This window comes from Mobula hypostoma, chromosome 22 (genome assembly GCF_963921235.1).
Source record: "Mobula hypostoma chromosome 22, sMobHyp1.1, whole genome shotgun sequence".
Lineage (NCBI taxonomy): Eukaryota > Metazoa > Chordata > Chondrichthyes > Myliobatiformes > Myliobatidae > Mobula > Mobula hypostoma.
Window position 1 is genome coordinate 20924193 of NC_086118.1, and position 16094 is coordinate 20940286.

A 16094-nucleotide genomic window follows, 5' to 3' on the forward strand; every position below is an offset into this window, starting at 1 on the left:
CATCTATGGGAAAATAAAAGTACAGACGGTGTTTTGGGTCAAGGCTGTTTCAGGTTGAGTTCCTCCAATGTTTTGTGTCTGTTGCTCCAAAATGTTATAATTGTAATGGAGGGCAACAGTTACAGGGGTAGCCTGCACTGGCTGCCCATCCGTTTTCCCTCTCCTGATGGTTAACCAGTTACACCTGTGTCCTGCACCTTCCCTATATCTCCTAACAATCAACCTGTCCATCTCCCATAGGATCCAGAGTTCATCCAGTTCCCTAACATGGTCTGCAAGAAGCTGCAGCTGGATGCACTTCTCGCAGATATAGTCATCTGGATACTGGAGGGCTCCCTGTTGTCTCACATTCCGCAAGAGGAACACTGTGCTATCCTGACTGTCATTCCCAATGCTCTAACTGTGCAATAAGAAAGAAAGAATTTTACCAGAAACTTACCTCAGAGTCCACCTCTTTTCGCTGAAGCCTCTTGAGCCAAAGCCTCAGCTCCCCACTCTAATCCTGGCCCACTCTAACTGCTTAAATCTAACTACTTTTCATTGGCCTTCGCCAGGATGCCTAATAACCCAGATAATCTAGCTCTGCAGAAATTTCCAACCAGGCCCGCTCACTTTTTAAATCTGCTGTGTTACTGTCCACAAATAACTATGCCATAGAAAGCAGTGATTGGTCCTGGCTTCTTTTTAAATCTGGCGTGTTACATGTCACAAAAAAAACAGCAATGATATTAAAGTTATTAGCTATTCAATTACAAAGAAAAAATGTATTTAAGAATCAATTTGGCAGCTGAGAAATGCAAAGGATGAAGGGAGATAACACAAGAAAAATATCAGCAAGCTCCCTTATTGTTGCTATCTCTTAAGTGGTTTGTTTTCTATCAAATTGGCACTCCCTTGTGAATGGTCTACTTATATGTTTAGTCCATAGCACTGTCAATAAAAACTTCAATCCAAGGAAGTTAACTCTATATCGTTTCCATTGGGCATTGACTGCCTCTCAGTAATGAGTGCCTCCGCTCCTCGCTTTCAGTTGCAAGGGGTCTTTAGTGTTTGGCTTGTAAATTTCCTTAACAGTGCTGAAAAATTGGTATATTTAATAGTTGTTAACTCTGTTCTTTATGTGCTTTTTTTTTGTCTAATCTCTGCCTTCGGATGCCAGTAAAGCTGTGGTCAATTAGCTCCTTGATTTGTTTATTGTCATCAAACCGGTCCTGGTGGCTATTATTAAAGTCACTTCAGGATGCCAATTATGGTGGACAGCAGGTTAGCCTGTAAGCTCAGGAAACATACAGTTCCTTTAGGATGGAGTTGTAAGGTTGTTAGTGAGGCACTGCATGCAAAAGACTAACTTTGTGGGTGCTTCCAAGCTTTGAAATTGATTGTTTTGTGGCAATGCAAATGTTTTGGAGTCGGATTTATGGAGGTATGGTCATGGTCAGAGCAGCAGACATTTTGTTTGTGATGACACAGGTGATGCAGACATTTCTGTGGTTTCTTAATCAGATAATATAATCTAGTGGTGATTGTGCTAGGAACATAGAAACAAAGTGTTCATTATGATGAGGCTCTGCACGAAGCAAATTTGGTAAGAGAAAGACCCTTTGCAGTCAGACATCCTTACATGCTCCTGAGATTATACTTTGGCAAAGGGTTGCATACCTTTTCATCCGGGTTTAATCATCTGGAAGGGTCAGTTTGTCAGCCTTTGGGCTGTGAACACAATTATTTTCAAAGCAGGAATATGACTGTCATATGTTATTTCCAACAATATGAACTTCAAGACCTAAAACACCAAGAGGTTCAAGGACAGCCCTGAACACTCCTAAACTGACATATGAGTCACAGGATCATAAGGCATTCACTGATTACAGCACATAAGTTACTGAGAAGCCCTCATGTTTGGTGAAGCTTACTCTGTGCAGATGGTTTTCCTCTTTAGGTTTTCCCTTTCCAGAAAATGTACTTTATTGTTCTTTAAAGTGGCAATCTCCTGTACATCATGTCTCAATGTGCATCATCTAGCAATGTCAGTGTCAGAGCATGTGAGTTCTGTAGCAATGTCAGTGTCAGAGCATGTGAGTTCTCTAGCAATGTCAGTGGAAGACTTTTTAGGTCTGTTACTACTGGGATTGTCCTTGAAGCTCTTGATGTTTCAGGTGCTGAACTTCATATTGAGTGGGAATTGCTAATGTGCTTCTTTAAACACAGAATCACTGTTGTACACCATCTATCATAACTAAGGTACTGGTAATTGTCGGAGTCAGGGATTGGGACTACACTTTCACAGATCTCCAGCAGTTTGTGAGCGTTAATAACCATGTGACTGAGAATGGTTTCCATTCACCTTAGGCTGACTTACCAGTGAATCAAGATCTTGCTCTGTGATTATAATAGAACATGTGACTAGCTTCCAATTGGTACACTGATGGTGAACTTTAAAAATTCCAAATATTACTATCTATATTATCTTTATAACTTACCCCCCAGGCAGACACACTGTCCTCCTCTGTGCTCACCCCCTCCACATGCATCATTCTTTCGGTGACTCACACCCATCCAACCCCAATCTGGTCACCAAATTTGATGCATTGTCATCAGCCAAGATGTTCATTGGCCTGCAATGTAAGGTGGCATAAAATTTCTAGACTTTAAAAACTATGACCTGTAGTAATTCTTTCTCGTTTTTGGATGCTTCCCATAACCCATTTTCGTTTTGTTTGTTGCAGGTATTAGAAGGACTACAAAGAGTCACCTGGATGACAGTGAAAGATACCAACTTTGCAGAAGCAAGAAGGGATGCATTGAAAGCCATTGCTCAGTATGGATTATTTTAATTTATTCAATCCAGTGTATTAAATTGCAAATTATTTTCACTGACTGCTAAGGCAAATTTAAGATATTTGATTCATTCTGTGCTTATGTCTTATGGTCTTATAAATCATAGAACTCAAGAGAATCTAAGACTTTGGTTCAAACACTTAAAAAGGTGGAATAAATAATGACTTTAATGCTAAATGATTTTAGAATACAGGAGAAAAATAAATATTAAAATATCAAATCATTTGGATAACAATGATTAGAAAACAATTTTAATTTTTAAAGCAGAGTAACATTTTATTATATTAATTGGTGGCTTAATGAAATATGCTTCCTCCAATTTTCTTTCTTGCTGTATTCACGTGACCGTTAGACCATAAGGTACAGGAGCAGAATTAGGGCCACTTGGCCAATCCTTCCATCATGGCTGATCCAATTTTCCTCTCAGCCCCAATCTCCTGCCTTCACCCCATATCCATGCCCTGACCAATTAAGAATCTATCAGTTTCTGCCTTAAGTATACATAAAGACAACCTCCACAACTGCCTGTGGCAAAGAATTCCACAGATTCACCACACTCTGGCTAAAGAAATTCCTCCTCATCTCCGTTCTAAAAGGACACCCTCTACTCTGAGGCTGTGTCCTCTGGTCTTAGATTCTCCCATTGTAGGAAACATTCTCTCCACATCCAATTCATCAGGGCTTTTCACCATTTGAAAGGTTTCAATGAGGTCACCCACAGAAGACAGGCACAGAGCCATCAAATGCTCTTCATATGACAAGCCATTCAATCCTGGAAATATTTTTGTGTACCTCGTTTGAACTCTCTCCAGTTTCAGCACATGCTTTCTAAGATAGGGAGCCCAAAAATGTACACAATACTCCAAGTGAGGCCTCACTAGTGCTTTATAAAGTCTCAACGTTACATCCTTGCTTTTATATCCTAGCCCTCTTGAAATTAATGCTAACATCGCATTTTCCTTCCTCACCACAGATTCAACCTGTATATTAACCTTTAGGGAATCCTGCACAAGGACTCACAAGTCCCTTTGCAGCTCAGATTTCTGTATTTTCTTTCCATTTAGAAAATAGTCAACCCTTTCACTTCCAACACTGCATTCCATCTGCCATTTCTTTGGCCGAATCTCCTAATTTGTCTAAGTCCTTCTGTAGCCTCTCTACTTACTCAAACATACCTGCCCCTCCACCTATCTTCATATTGTCTGCAAACTTTGCAACAAAACCATAATTTTCATCATTCAAGTCACTCACGTTTAATGCAAAAAGAATTGGGCCCAACACTGAATCCTGTGGAACACCACTAGTCATCTGTAACCAACCAGAAAAGACTCCCTTTATTCCCACTCTTTGCCTCCTGTGAATCAGCCACAGCTTTATTCATGCTAGAATCTCTCCTGTAATATAGTGGGCTCATAGCTTGTTAAGCAGCCTCATGTGTGACACCTTGTCAAAGGCCTTCTGAAAATCTAAGTACACAACTTCAACCGATTCTACTTTGTCTATTTTGCTTGTTAGTCCTAATTCCAACAGATTTGTCATGTAAGGTTATCATGTACCTTCAAGTACCCAGAGACCTCGTCATTAATAATCAACTCCAACATCTTCCCAACCACTGAGGTCAGAGTAACTAAACTATAGTTTGCTTTCTTCTCCCTCTCTTCCTTTTTGAAGGGTGGTGTGACATTTGCAATTTTCTAGTCTTCCGGAATTATTTAAGAATCTAATGATTCTTGAAAGATTATTACTAAGGCCTCCATGATCTCTTCAGCCACCTGTTTCAGAACCCTGGGGTGTACACTATTTGGTCCAGGTGACTTATCTACCTTCAGTCCTTTCATTTTCCCAAGAACCTTCTGTCTTGTAATGGTATCTTCACATGCTTCATGATCCCTGACACCTGGAACTTTCACCATACGATTAGTGTCTTGCACAGTGAAGACTGATGCAAAATATTTATTTAGTTCATTTACCATTTCCTTGTTCCCTTATTTCTACCTCTCCTGCAATATTTTCCAGTGGTTCGATATTCATTCTTGTCTCTCTTTTACACTTTATGTAACTGAAGAAACTTTTGACACCCTCGTTAATATTATTGGCTAGCTTACTTTTGTATCCCTTCTTTACCTTCTTAAATACTTTTTTTTTAGTTGCCTTCTGTTGGTATTTAAAAGCTTCTCAATCCTCTAGCTTCCCTCTAATTTTTGCCCTGTTATATTCCCTGTCTTTGGCTTGTACGTTGACTTTGACTTCTCTTGCTAGCCATGGTTGTGCCTTCTGTCCTTTCGAATACTTCTTCCTCTCTGGGGTTATATATCCAGTGCCTTATGAATTGCTTCCAGAAATTCCAGCCATTGCTGCTTTGCCATCATCCCTGCCAGTATTTTCCAATCTGGCCAACTCCTGTCTCGTAGCTCTGTAATTCTCTTTACTCCACTGTAATACTGATATATCTGAAGTTAGCTTATCTTCAAATTTCAGGGTGAATTTAATTTTGACTAATAGTACTTCTACTTTGAAATAAAAACATATCTTATTGTTAAATTTAGGGTAATTTTCTGATCAATTTTCCTCAATGTTTTCACCTAGAGTCTGTAAGACTGTGGGTGTGAATGAAGATGGGCCATGTGATCAGGCTGTCTGTCAAAGTAACGTGTCCCAGATCTATAGTACCTTGTTGGATTGTATGAATGACTATACCACAGACAGTCGAGGAGATATTGGAGCATGGTATGTATAAAATACTATATTATTGTCCATGTATTTTTAAGGATTACTGGGTGGAAAATCAAGTTGCTCCAGTTTGTTGTGCCTTTCCTGCAAAACAATACCTGTTGTCTATCATTCTTGCAAAATTATATATCTGCTTTCCAAGAATATGCTTATTCAGGAAGTAGCCATGCCACTGTGATGAATCATTCTACATGTGCACCTACATACATGTACCATTTGTCAGCCACTGTTACACACTTAACAAAGTGCATTGAATGCCTTCTATTTTTATGTTGAATGACATGACTGAAACTGGGAAATGTAATATATACACAAGGCTTGGAAAAGCTTAATCTAGCAGGTCTTCAATTTTGGTCAAATACATTGCAGATACGTTTTAAATTCCAAGAGTGTTGCTGATTACCATCTCCTTAGATCGCAAATAACCTTGGAAAAGCTGAGTAATTAAATCAATTTGAATTGAAATTAGATGGTTCAACGTTTGGGTGCGATAGTCATGCAAGATAATCACGCAAATTAATGTGCCCATAAATGTGGGTTTCTTGCTCATTATATTGGTAAACTTCTCGTTTTTATTTAAAATTACAGTGCATTCAGGTATTTGAACAAAGCATGATTTACATTTCTCTTTTTTTAAGATTATAATTGCATAGCTTGCTGCTTGTTATCTGCCAGAGCAAATTGCAGGTCGTTGTTATGTAAATTGAGTTTTATTGATTTTTCATACTAATACTAGGTTAGTAAGCAGAGAGTTGTGAGTGAGAGCACAACTTTACCATTTGAAACTATCAGCTTCAAATTTGATTGAATAAGTTATGTAATTGTGTATGAATTATTTTAAGTTGTCAGTGTTGTATGAAGTCTAAATTGATTCTTCATTCTCATAGATGTAATTGATTAGTATATGAGTTGACTCTTGTAATGTACTCTCAAGTACTTGATCCTGAAATGTATGGGTTAAGTTGCCAAACTAGGACTGATGCACACAGTTTTAGGATAATAGTTCATTGTTGGACTGAGGCAATAAATGGATATGCTGCCTGTCAGACGAGATTGATTCATATACCTATGTGAGGCAAAGCTCAAACAAATGCTAATTCAGATAGATGAGAATGATTCCACAGTACTATTTGAAGGAGAGAAGGGAGTTTCCAAGCTTTGGCCAAAACTAATTCCTCAGTCAGAGCCACAAAACGCATTATCTTGCTCTTCTTAATATTTTTGGGGATCTTGCTCTACAGAAATCTGGTGATTTTTGCCAATGAAGTTGCAGTGGACATAATTCAATAAATTTGACAGAAGAATACATTTACATTTAAGCTACACCTTTTATGACTTTGGGACATCTCAACAAGTTTTACAGTCAGCAAATATGGAAACCAGTATTGAAATAATAGGTCCCACAGGCAACAGTGTGATGAATGATCAAGGTGTCTGGTTGGAGGAAAAAGCACCCAAGGGGAACCTCCCTGTTCTTATTTAACTAATGTGCTGAAATAATTTATCTTCACTGGAAAGTGAATTCACTGCAGACTTTACAGACCTGAAAATTAAATTAAGATAATTGTTGCAAATTCCCATTAATGAAGCGTATGACAGTACAATCTAAGTACCATTGCTGAGATATTTTTCTATACTTTGTGGCCCAGTAATATATATATATATATGTTGCCTTAGTCAAAGCAAGCCATGTGTCAAAAGATGCAGTACATTAACCTGTCCTCTTTGTGACATGATGTTTAAGGGTTATAAACATTCTTAATTTCTTTTGATCTTCATTCTCATGTCATATCTTTATTCCCAAGTCAAGATTTGCACTTATGTAAAAGTGGTGCAAGTGTATTTAATATTGCTGCCAATATATTTTCTCATCATCTCTGTGGTGTTCACACTATGAAAGTTATTGATGTACTTGTGGAATTATTTCACTGTAGTTAGAAAATAGACAGATGCTGTTTTAGTATGAGTGCCATAAATCCTTGAACCAAACTTAAATATTCGGATGAGGTTTCCCTAAGAACTGCAAAACTTAAAAATGAAATAAGAAAACAAAGTCAAGAACAGATGCCGTTAGAAAATTCAGTGTATTGTTGTCATTTTGAATATATTTTAATGCATTCTTAATATTAAGATAAACTCCAATGCAGCCTTTTTGGTTTTTCTTTTTACTATTTAATGATACCTTGTAACTGTAATCAGAGAAAATTTAACATTTTTCTCTACAAGGACTCTTTTCATGATCAAAAACTAATCACCAGCAACTAACAAAACTTCTCAGTCATTTTATACAACCAATGGTGAGATGTGTAAATTTTCAGAGATTTAAGTCAGATTGAGTTCATATCAGGAATTGAAAGTGAAACTACTGTTGTGGATCCTTTCTCAATTGTGGAGCTAAATATAATGCATCTTCTCCTTAATTGCATTATTTAACGCTGTATGTAACTTTGCATAATGTTTCATTGTGGGGTGAGAAAAAGTTGTAGTCAAATAAAGAAAGAATATAATTTTATAAAAACAATAATAAATGACAATGAGTGCTATTCCACCTGATGCCGGATGTTAATCTGCAGACAAGGAAGTTTTCTAAGCATAATTGAAAACACGCTCATGGCAACCAGTCCTTCAAGAATTTTTTATAACCTTTAAAAATTCATTGGAAGAGTAGCTACAAATCAGATTTTTCAAGATTGTAGCATTTTTGTATTTTAATGAGTTAAGTTAGTTATTGTCATTCTTATTTAAATAGATCCTTGAACCAAAAATTCTAGGTTTCTTCGTTCCATTTTGTTGATGCCAAGTGATGTCGGCAATCTGGTAAAGACTCATTTTGCAGGGTCTAAACTGATGCATGCTGTATGTGTTCTGCATTCATGTATTCTTAGTTGATTTAAATAAATATTCATTATATACAATATTATAGGTGAAATATAACTACAGGATTTTTTATAGTGCAGGCACAAATGTGTATAATATGTCTAACAGTAAATGCTCTCTGCTATATCTTGTTTGGCTGAAACAAGATGAGTATGACATAAATACACAAAATCTATACCAGATCACGAATGTAATTTCAAAATTTTGACAGCTCAGATTTTCAGCTACAGTTATTGCATCATTCTGTATCATGATTAATGATGTGGTGCGTTGCGATGCTCCTGTGCCTAAACAAAAGAGGGTGTAATGGTGTACAGAATAGAAAAGCATTAACTGGGTCACAGAAAAAAATATATAACAATATTAGAGTAATGTAAGAAGCAGAAGTCAGAAAAGCAGGAATGGGAGTGTGGCAAAAAATTGAAATGACGGCAGGCGAGAAGTTTGTGTTTACTCTTTTCAGATTGGAAGTAATCTGCAAAGGGGGCATCCAGTTCATTTTCCTTTCTTCAATATAAATTGAAGGAAGTGCAAATGAATTGGTTGGACTTTTATTTCTTGGATAGTGAGTAAGGAAGAGGTAAAAGGGTATGTATTTTGTTTTCTGCATGGGAAATTACTATATCATAAAAAGGGGTGTGGTAAATGGAGATATAAGAGTGTACTGGAGTTTCCAAGGGAACAGATCAGAAAGAAGTAAAGGGAAGCACACTTAAAGTGGCGGGATGGATCCCTTGAAATTGGCAAGTATTGGGGTGAATGGTGGATACAATAGAAACCTAATTAGGAGTAGTAGTGAGTGAAATTGAGGAGATGCAGTTGAGATCCTGATCGACTATGGTAGAAGGGAAGCTATGATCGAGGGTAAAAGGAGACATTTTAAAGGCATTGTTGCTCTTAGTTAGAGCAGATACAAGAGTGATATGGGAACACTGGGAGAACAGAAAGTGGAGTGGGAGAAGGGGTAGTTGAGAAAATTGTGATAGTTGGTAGGCTTACAGTTAATATTAGTTGCTATCTGAGATGGAGATAGCGATGTCAAGAAAGGGTTGCAAAGAGTTAGAGTAGGGCTAGACCTTGTGAAAGTGGAACAGATTGGAAATTATCAACATTGTTAATGAAATTTTCAAATTCTGTGGCATCTAAGCAGTCAAAATGTAATGAAAGAAGGGTCAAAGAAAGGGATCAAAATAGGACTGAAACAATACTTGAGTTTGAATTGACTTTATTATATATTTCACATACGTGAGGTGTAAAAATCTTTACATTACGTCTCCATCAAAATGTGCAATGTGCAATCATAGTAATTTATAATAAATAGAACAGTCGATGCAATATAGAGTACACTCAAGTCAGCGTGAGTTCATCAGTCTGATGGCCTGGTGGAAGAAGCTGTCCTGGAACCTGTTGGTCCTAGCTTTTATGCTGCAGTACCGCTTCCCGGATGGTAGCAGCTGGAATAGATCGTGGTTGGGATGGCTTGGTTCCCCAATGATCCTACAGGCCCTTTTTACACACCTATCCTTGATAAATGTCCTGAATCATGGGAAGTTCACAACTACAGATGCTCTGGACTGTTCAGACCACTCTCTGCAGAGCACAATTCGCATACCAGGCAGTGATGCAGCCAGTCAGGATGCTCTCAATTGTGCCCCTGTGGAATGTTCTTAGTATTTGGGGGCCCATACCAAACTTCCTCAACCATCTGAGGTGAAAGAGGTGCTGTTGTGCCTTTTTCACCATACAGCCGGTGTGAATAGACCATGTGAGGTCCTCGGTGATGTGGATGCCAAGGAACTTGAAACTATTTACCCTCTCAATCCCAGGTCCATTGACATCAATAGGGGTTAGCTCATCTCCATTTCTCCTGTAATCCACAAACAGCTCCTTTGTTTGTGCGACATTGAGGGAGAGGTTGTTTTCTTGACACCACTATGTCAGAAAGATGACTTCTTCCCTGTAAGCCACCTCATTATTGTTTGAAATAAACTAATCAATATAGTGTCATCGGCAAAATTAATTAGCAGATTGGGGCTATGGGTGGCGATACAGTCATGGGTATACAGGGAATAAAGGAGGGGGCTCGGAACGCAGCCCTGAGGGGCTCCTGTATTGAGAGTCAGAGGGTTGGAGGTGAGAGAGCCCGCTCTTACAACCTGCTGGTGATCTGACAGGAAGTCCAGGATCCAGTTGCACAGGCAGGGTCAAGACCAAGGTCTCTGAGCTTTATGTCAAGCCTGGATGGAACTATGGTGTTGAATGCTGAACTGTAGTCCAAGAACAGCATTCTCACATAAGCATCCTTCTTCTCCAGATGGGTAAGGACGGTATGTAGAGCAGTGCCTATTGCGTCATCTGTTGATCGGTTGTGTCGGTAGTTAAATTGTAGGGGGTCCAGTTTGGGTGGTAGCAAGCTGCAGATGTTTTGCTGCAAGCTGCAAGGGTTGTTCCATGTGTGCATTTCAAAGATAGTAATAGATAGAGCCCACATAAGTTCAAAATAGCCACATCTTTAGCTTGAAAGAAAGATTGGAGTTGTTATTCACTGTAAGTATGGGTTCAATCAGGCAAAGGAGAACAGTCACGTAAATGGACTGATTGGGCTATTATTCAAGGAAGAAGTGAAGGGTCCATGTGTAAGATTGAGGTGCAGATTTCACTCCAGGCGTCGTCGGTGAAGATAAACCACTTGTTCAAACCTGTCAAAATGATAGAATATATCGAAGGTGTCATAATAGGGGGCTTAATAAGGGGGAAAAATCTGATCTTTTAGACAAAAGCAATCTAGTATCAGAGATACTTATAAAATATGTTTCTCATGTAACTTTTTGGTATATGTTTTGAATCTTGTTAGAACTTTTACTTAAGTTTTCATGTAAGGGATTTTGAGCTCTGTGGAAAAATTGTGTATGTATTTTGCATCATAGCTTTCATCCAAATTTTTTAATAACCAGCTTTATATAAAACATGCAGACCCTTGGAAAATATTACAAATATTTTATTCAATACATTGTTTTCAAAATTTTAAACTTTTGAATGACAGTTTAAGCTAATGCTTTTTGTTCAGATCTTCTACATTGTTAAGAAAAAATAATATTAAGGCTGGGCTACATTGGGTTATATGAAGAGCTTTGATGCTGGTATCTAACAAAACCTAGTCAACTGTAATTACTGCTGATATGTTGGATACTGACACAGAATGCCAAGGGAAGCCTCCAGTTAAAAATTGTTTGGAAAACTGAATGTCTTTCTCACTTGGATGACTAGCAGAAATGTTTTGAAGTTGATGAAGGAAAAAATATACATAATTCAGCTATCTCTAAAAAGTAACTTATAAAAAGCACAGGAAAACATCTGTAGTACAAATAACCAGGAGTATGAAATTTGTACAGGCAGTACATAGTTTAAGTTATTGTATATATATCATAAATAAGCCTTCACTATCAGGCTTTGTAATAAATTTTGCTTGCATTCTTGCTATGCTTCAATAACTTTACTAAAATGATGGGCATATCTCATTGAATTTAATCTGTTTTGAACTATGATGAACATTTAGAATATCCTTCAGGGAGTGCAATGAAAACAATAGAAATTATTCATTGACTTACTTCCACCTTTACAAGTATGCACTCTAAATTCTAATAATTAATTTATACAAAACCTCAACTCTCCTTCTGCTAGTTGCTTTTGAATGTATGACCTCTGGCTATTGCCCTTCTGCTATCAGACACAGTTTCTCTCTACTTATTCTTTCAAAACCAATCATTGTTTTCAGTGGTTATTAAATTTCCCATTATCATTTTCTGGTTTATGGAAACAATCCCAAGTGGTCTGTCCATGTAACAGGAATCCCTCATTTCTTGAAATAGCAATACCATAGGTGAGTGCCGTACTGAGCCCACAATAATGCGAGTGAAACTATTGAAGTAGAAGTTTGTTTCTGAGAAGCAATTGAAATCTAAGGGAATGCAATTAAACAGACTTTTGAATTGATGTGTTAAAGTAACCTTCAGGCACTACTATGGTGGAAATAAGGCAGGTAGCATGATTTGTTTCTTACATTTACCTTCCCGACAAATTCCATACACTACTCTAGAGTGCAATAGGTTCTTTTTTATATTACTGCATGCTGATATAACTTTGGTTTGATTATAGAAGCATTATTTTATTTATTGTGAGCAGAATTGCGAATCTCTGAAGGCCTTACTATTAGGAGAAATCTAGAAGGTCTCCAGTTGTTCATCCTGTTGATCTGATGAGATTATTAACATAACCGGGATCTACAAGAATGGAATGGGAGTATAGAAAAATCAGAGCTATGAAACTGGTCCAGCTTTCTTTTTTCTACCCATCTCTGGAAATGAATTCTTGATCATCATATACCATCATCCCTTTGGGATAGAATAAGGAAATTTTGTGTTTCTTACAATCTTCTACATCAACAGATTTTGTTCAGAATGATCCTGGAGCCTTCTGAAGTTGGCTCTCTGGATATCCTGCTTTGTGTGCAATAAAGCAGACAACTAAGCCAACAACTGGAGTTAAACTGCTCAGGTTGTATTTAACTTTATATTAAGGCAGATATCTTTCCTTTTACCTCTCATGCATTAGAAAGCATCGGTATGTGGTGGTAGGCAGAGTGGGAATTCTTTGCTGCCCATATTCATTAGGTCTTTGTACAGCACAGAAATGGACTCTTCAAGTCACTAACAAAGTTTTTGCCTGTTTAGCCTTATAGGACTTTCTTGCATTAGGTATGTATTTTTCATACCTTGCCTATTCAAATGCTGATCTAAATATCTCAAATATAATGATTGTGTATCTGATTCCACACTTCCTCTGGCAGTGAATTCCAGATATCAATCAACCATAAACCAATGCCCTCTTGTGTTTGAAACCCCTACTATGGGGAAAAAGATTCTGACTACCAAGTTGCACCGTCTTCGATTCTCAATTCATGGCTGCATTCAATTAAATGTATTTCAGAGGCAGAATACAATGTACAGACACAACATTCAAGTAAGTAGAGAGCTAATATGCAGGAATGAATCTCAAGGCACTCTTATTCTGAAAACTAATGGCGTGGTAAATTAACTGCTGTGGAATAAAGCCTTGCTGTTGAGCAACAGTTGTTATTGCTCATAGCTGAATAACAAGGCAAAATAAACAAGAGATATATGAATTTAGGTTAAGTATACATGACAAGAGAAGATACTGTTTTATGATTTCATGGCCAGGAAAGGAACAACTTTAAGGTTTTACAGTTTCATGCTGCCTATAATAGCTGCTGTTGAATTTCTCATTTATATTAGTGGTGTTATTTGATATAGGTGTTGCTTGAAGATAGCTATTTTATACACCTTTACACTACAGAATTGCATTTCATGACAACACCCATTTTAAGTGCTGGCACTATAATATAAATGATCATTTAGTCAGTCACTCATACATACTGCGATTTTAAGATACCCACTAGCAGAAGTCAGATGTTAACAGAAACAAACTAAATAGTGTCTTCCAACTCTACAGCATCAAGTGTGTATTAGAACTTGTCGTGATTTTGCCAAGATCATCTACGAAGTAAGCTCCTTCCATATTTCCCATTTCCTGCACATTACATCAGAACAGAATCAGGTTTATTATCACCGGCATGTGAGGTAAAATTTGTTAACTTAGTAGCAGCCGTTCAATGCAATACATAATCTAGCAGAGAGAGAGAAAAAAATAATAAATAAAATAAAACTTAATAATAAATAAACAAGTAAATCAATTACATATATTGAATATTTTTTTTAATGTGCAAACACAGAAGTACTGTATATTAAAAAAAGTGAGGTAGTGTCCAAAGCTTCAGTGTCCATTTAGGAATCAGATGGCAGAGAGGAAGAAGCTGTTCCTGAATCGCTGAGTGTGTGCCTTCAGGCTTCTGTATCTCCTACCTGTTGGTAACAGTGAGAAAAGGGCATACCCTGGGTGCTGGAGGTCTTTAATAATGGACCCTGCCTTTTTGAGACATCACTTCCTAAAGATGTCCTGGGCACTTTGTAGGCTAGTGCCCAAGATGGAGCTGACTAGATTTACAACCTTCTGCAGCTTCTTTCAGTCCTGGGCAGTAGCCCCTCCATACCAGATCGTGATGCAGCCTGTCAGAATGTTCTCCACGGTACAACTATAGAAGTATTTGAGTGTATGCCAAATCTCTTCAGACTCCTAATAAAGTATAGCTGCTGTCTTGCCTTTATGACTACATCAATATGTTGGGACCAGGTTAGGTCCTCAAAGATCTTGACACCCAGGAACTTGAAACTGCTCATTCTCTCCACTTCTGATCCCTCTATGAGGATTGGTATGTGTTCCTTTGTCTTACCCTTCTTGAAGTCCACAATCAGCTCTTAATTAGGACCAGAAATAGACCTTTGAATAAGGGGTATCTCATTAGTTGTTTCTTACTTATGAACTTGAATGGAATTTCCCTGATCTATTTAGTATTAAAAAAAAAGCAGACTCAGATCTGCTATACCATTTAATAGGATCATAGTTTCTCTGAATGTAACTTCAACTTTGCATTTCTATCTACCCACCATCATCCTTCATTCGTTTGCTTAGCTATTGTTTATCTATCATTGACATTTTCAAGTTTTCTACTTCCACCATGCTGAGAAATACATCAACAACTTGGATGTTATTGGATCTGACAGTTTAATTCTTATATAGACTGTTTAATTGTTATTTTCTTTGCAGTTATTTTCTTTTGCAATTCAGATCATATGAATTAAGATTGAATCAAAACAAAAGGCAAAGTTGTGAAACCTAAGAGCTCTTACCTGAACAAAACATCACAGTTTGAGAAAATTAATGAAGAACTCCAGGACAAAATATCCCAACAATGATACGTGTATTAAAATCCAGCAAATTGCTGAGGGAAAGGAAGAAGCTGGAATGGCTGCTGCTGATTTAGAAATAAAACAGCATGGTCGGTTTCATTGATAAAAAGTTAACAGGGTGAGTAGAGACTTTCACTAATTGAAAGAAATGCTAGTCTTGCAATAAACTACAAACACAGTATGATATAGACTGTAAAAAGTCTAAAAAGCAAATCTGCATTAACTAAACAAGCAAAAGAACAACAGTAATTCAATTGTAGTGTGTTGTATGGAGCTCAGAGGCAAACAGCAAACTGAAACAATATGAAGAAGCTGAACAAGGGCTTCAAGTGGGCAGTCCTGCTAGTGCCACTCCCAGCGGCGCTACCTCTGAAGCTGTGCCATGGGAAACACCCCAGAGTAAGCGGCACCATCTGAACGCTGAAGAATTGCAGGATGAACATGACATGGACTCTGCAGCGGTCCCTAGTGACTCCAATGAGAATGACAGTGATGAAACAATAAGATTGACAGCTATGTCATGCTTGCTCCAATAAAGACCAAGGGAGTGAAGACACATAGGACTGTAGATAAAACCATTGATAATCAATATATTGACAAGCTGGTGGCAGATCCCTCAACTATTGCTCAACAATTTACTGACAGGCAGGAGGTGCTCAGGCAATCCTGTGACTCTTACTGAAGAACAACTGAAAGCATTTCAAACTTTAAAGGTGACATTGTGTTTTACACTTGCATTAAGAATCCCTGATACAGGTAAATCAT

General features: G+C 37.6%; 1 protein-coding gene across 1 annotated transcript in view; it reads left to right on the top strand.

Annotated features, from left to right (window-relative positions):
- tbcd (tubulin folding cofactor D) overlaps window positions 1-16094 on the top strand; it is a 268107-nt gene that overhangs the window by 208326 nt on the left and 43687 nt on the right. The window contains exons 28-29 of the mRNA XM_063074279.1: window positions 2727-2818; window positions 5425-5565. Of these exons, the coding sequence (XP_062930349.1) occupies window positions 2727-2818; window positions 5425-5565 (233 nt within the window). The remainder of the gene's footprint in view (window positions 1-2726; window positions 2819-5424; window positions 5566-16094) is intronic.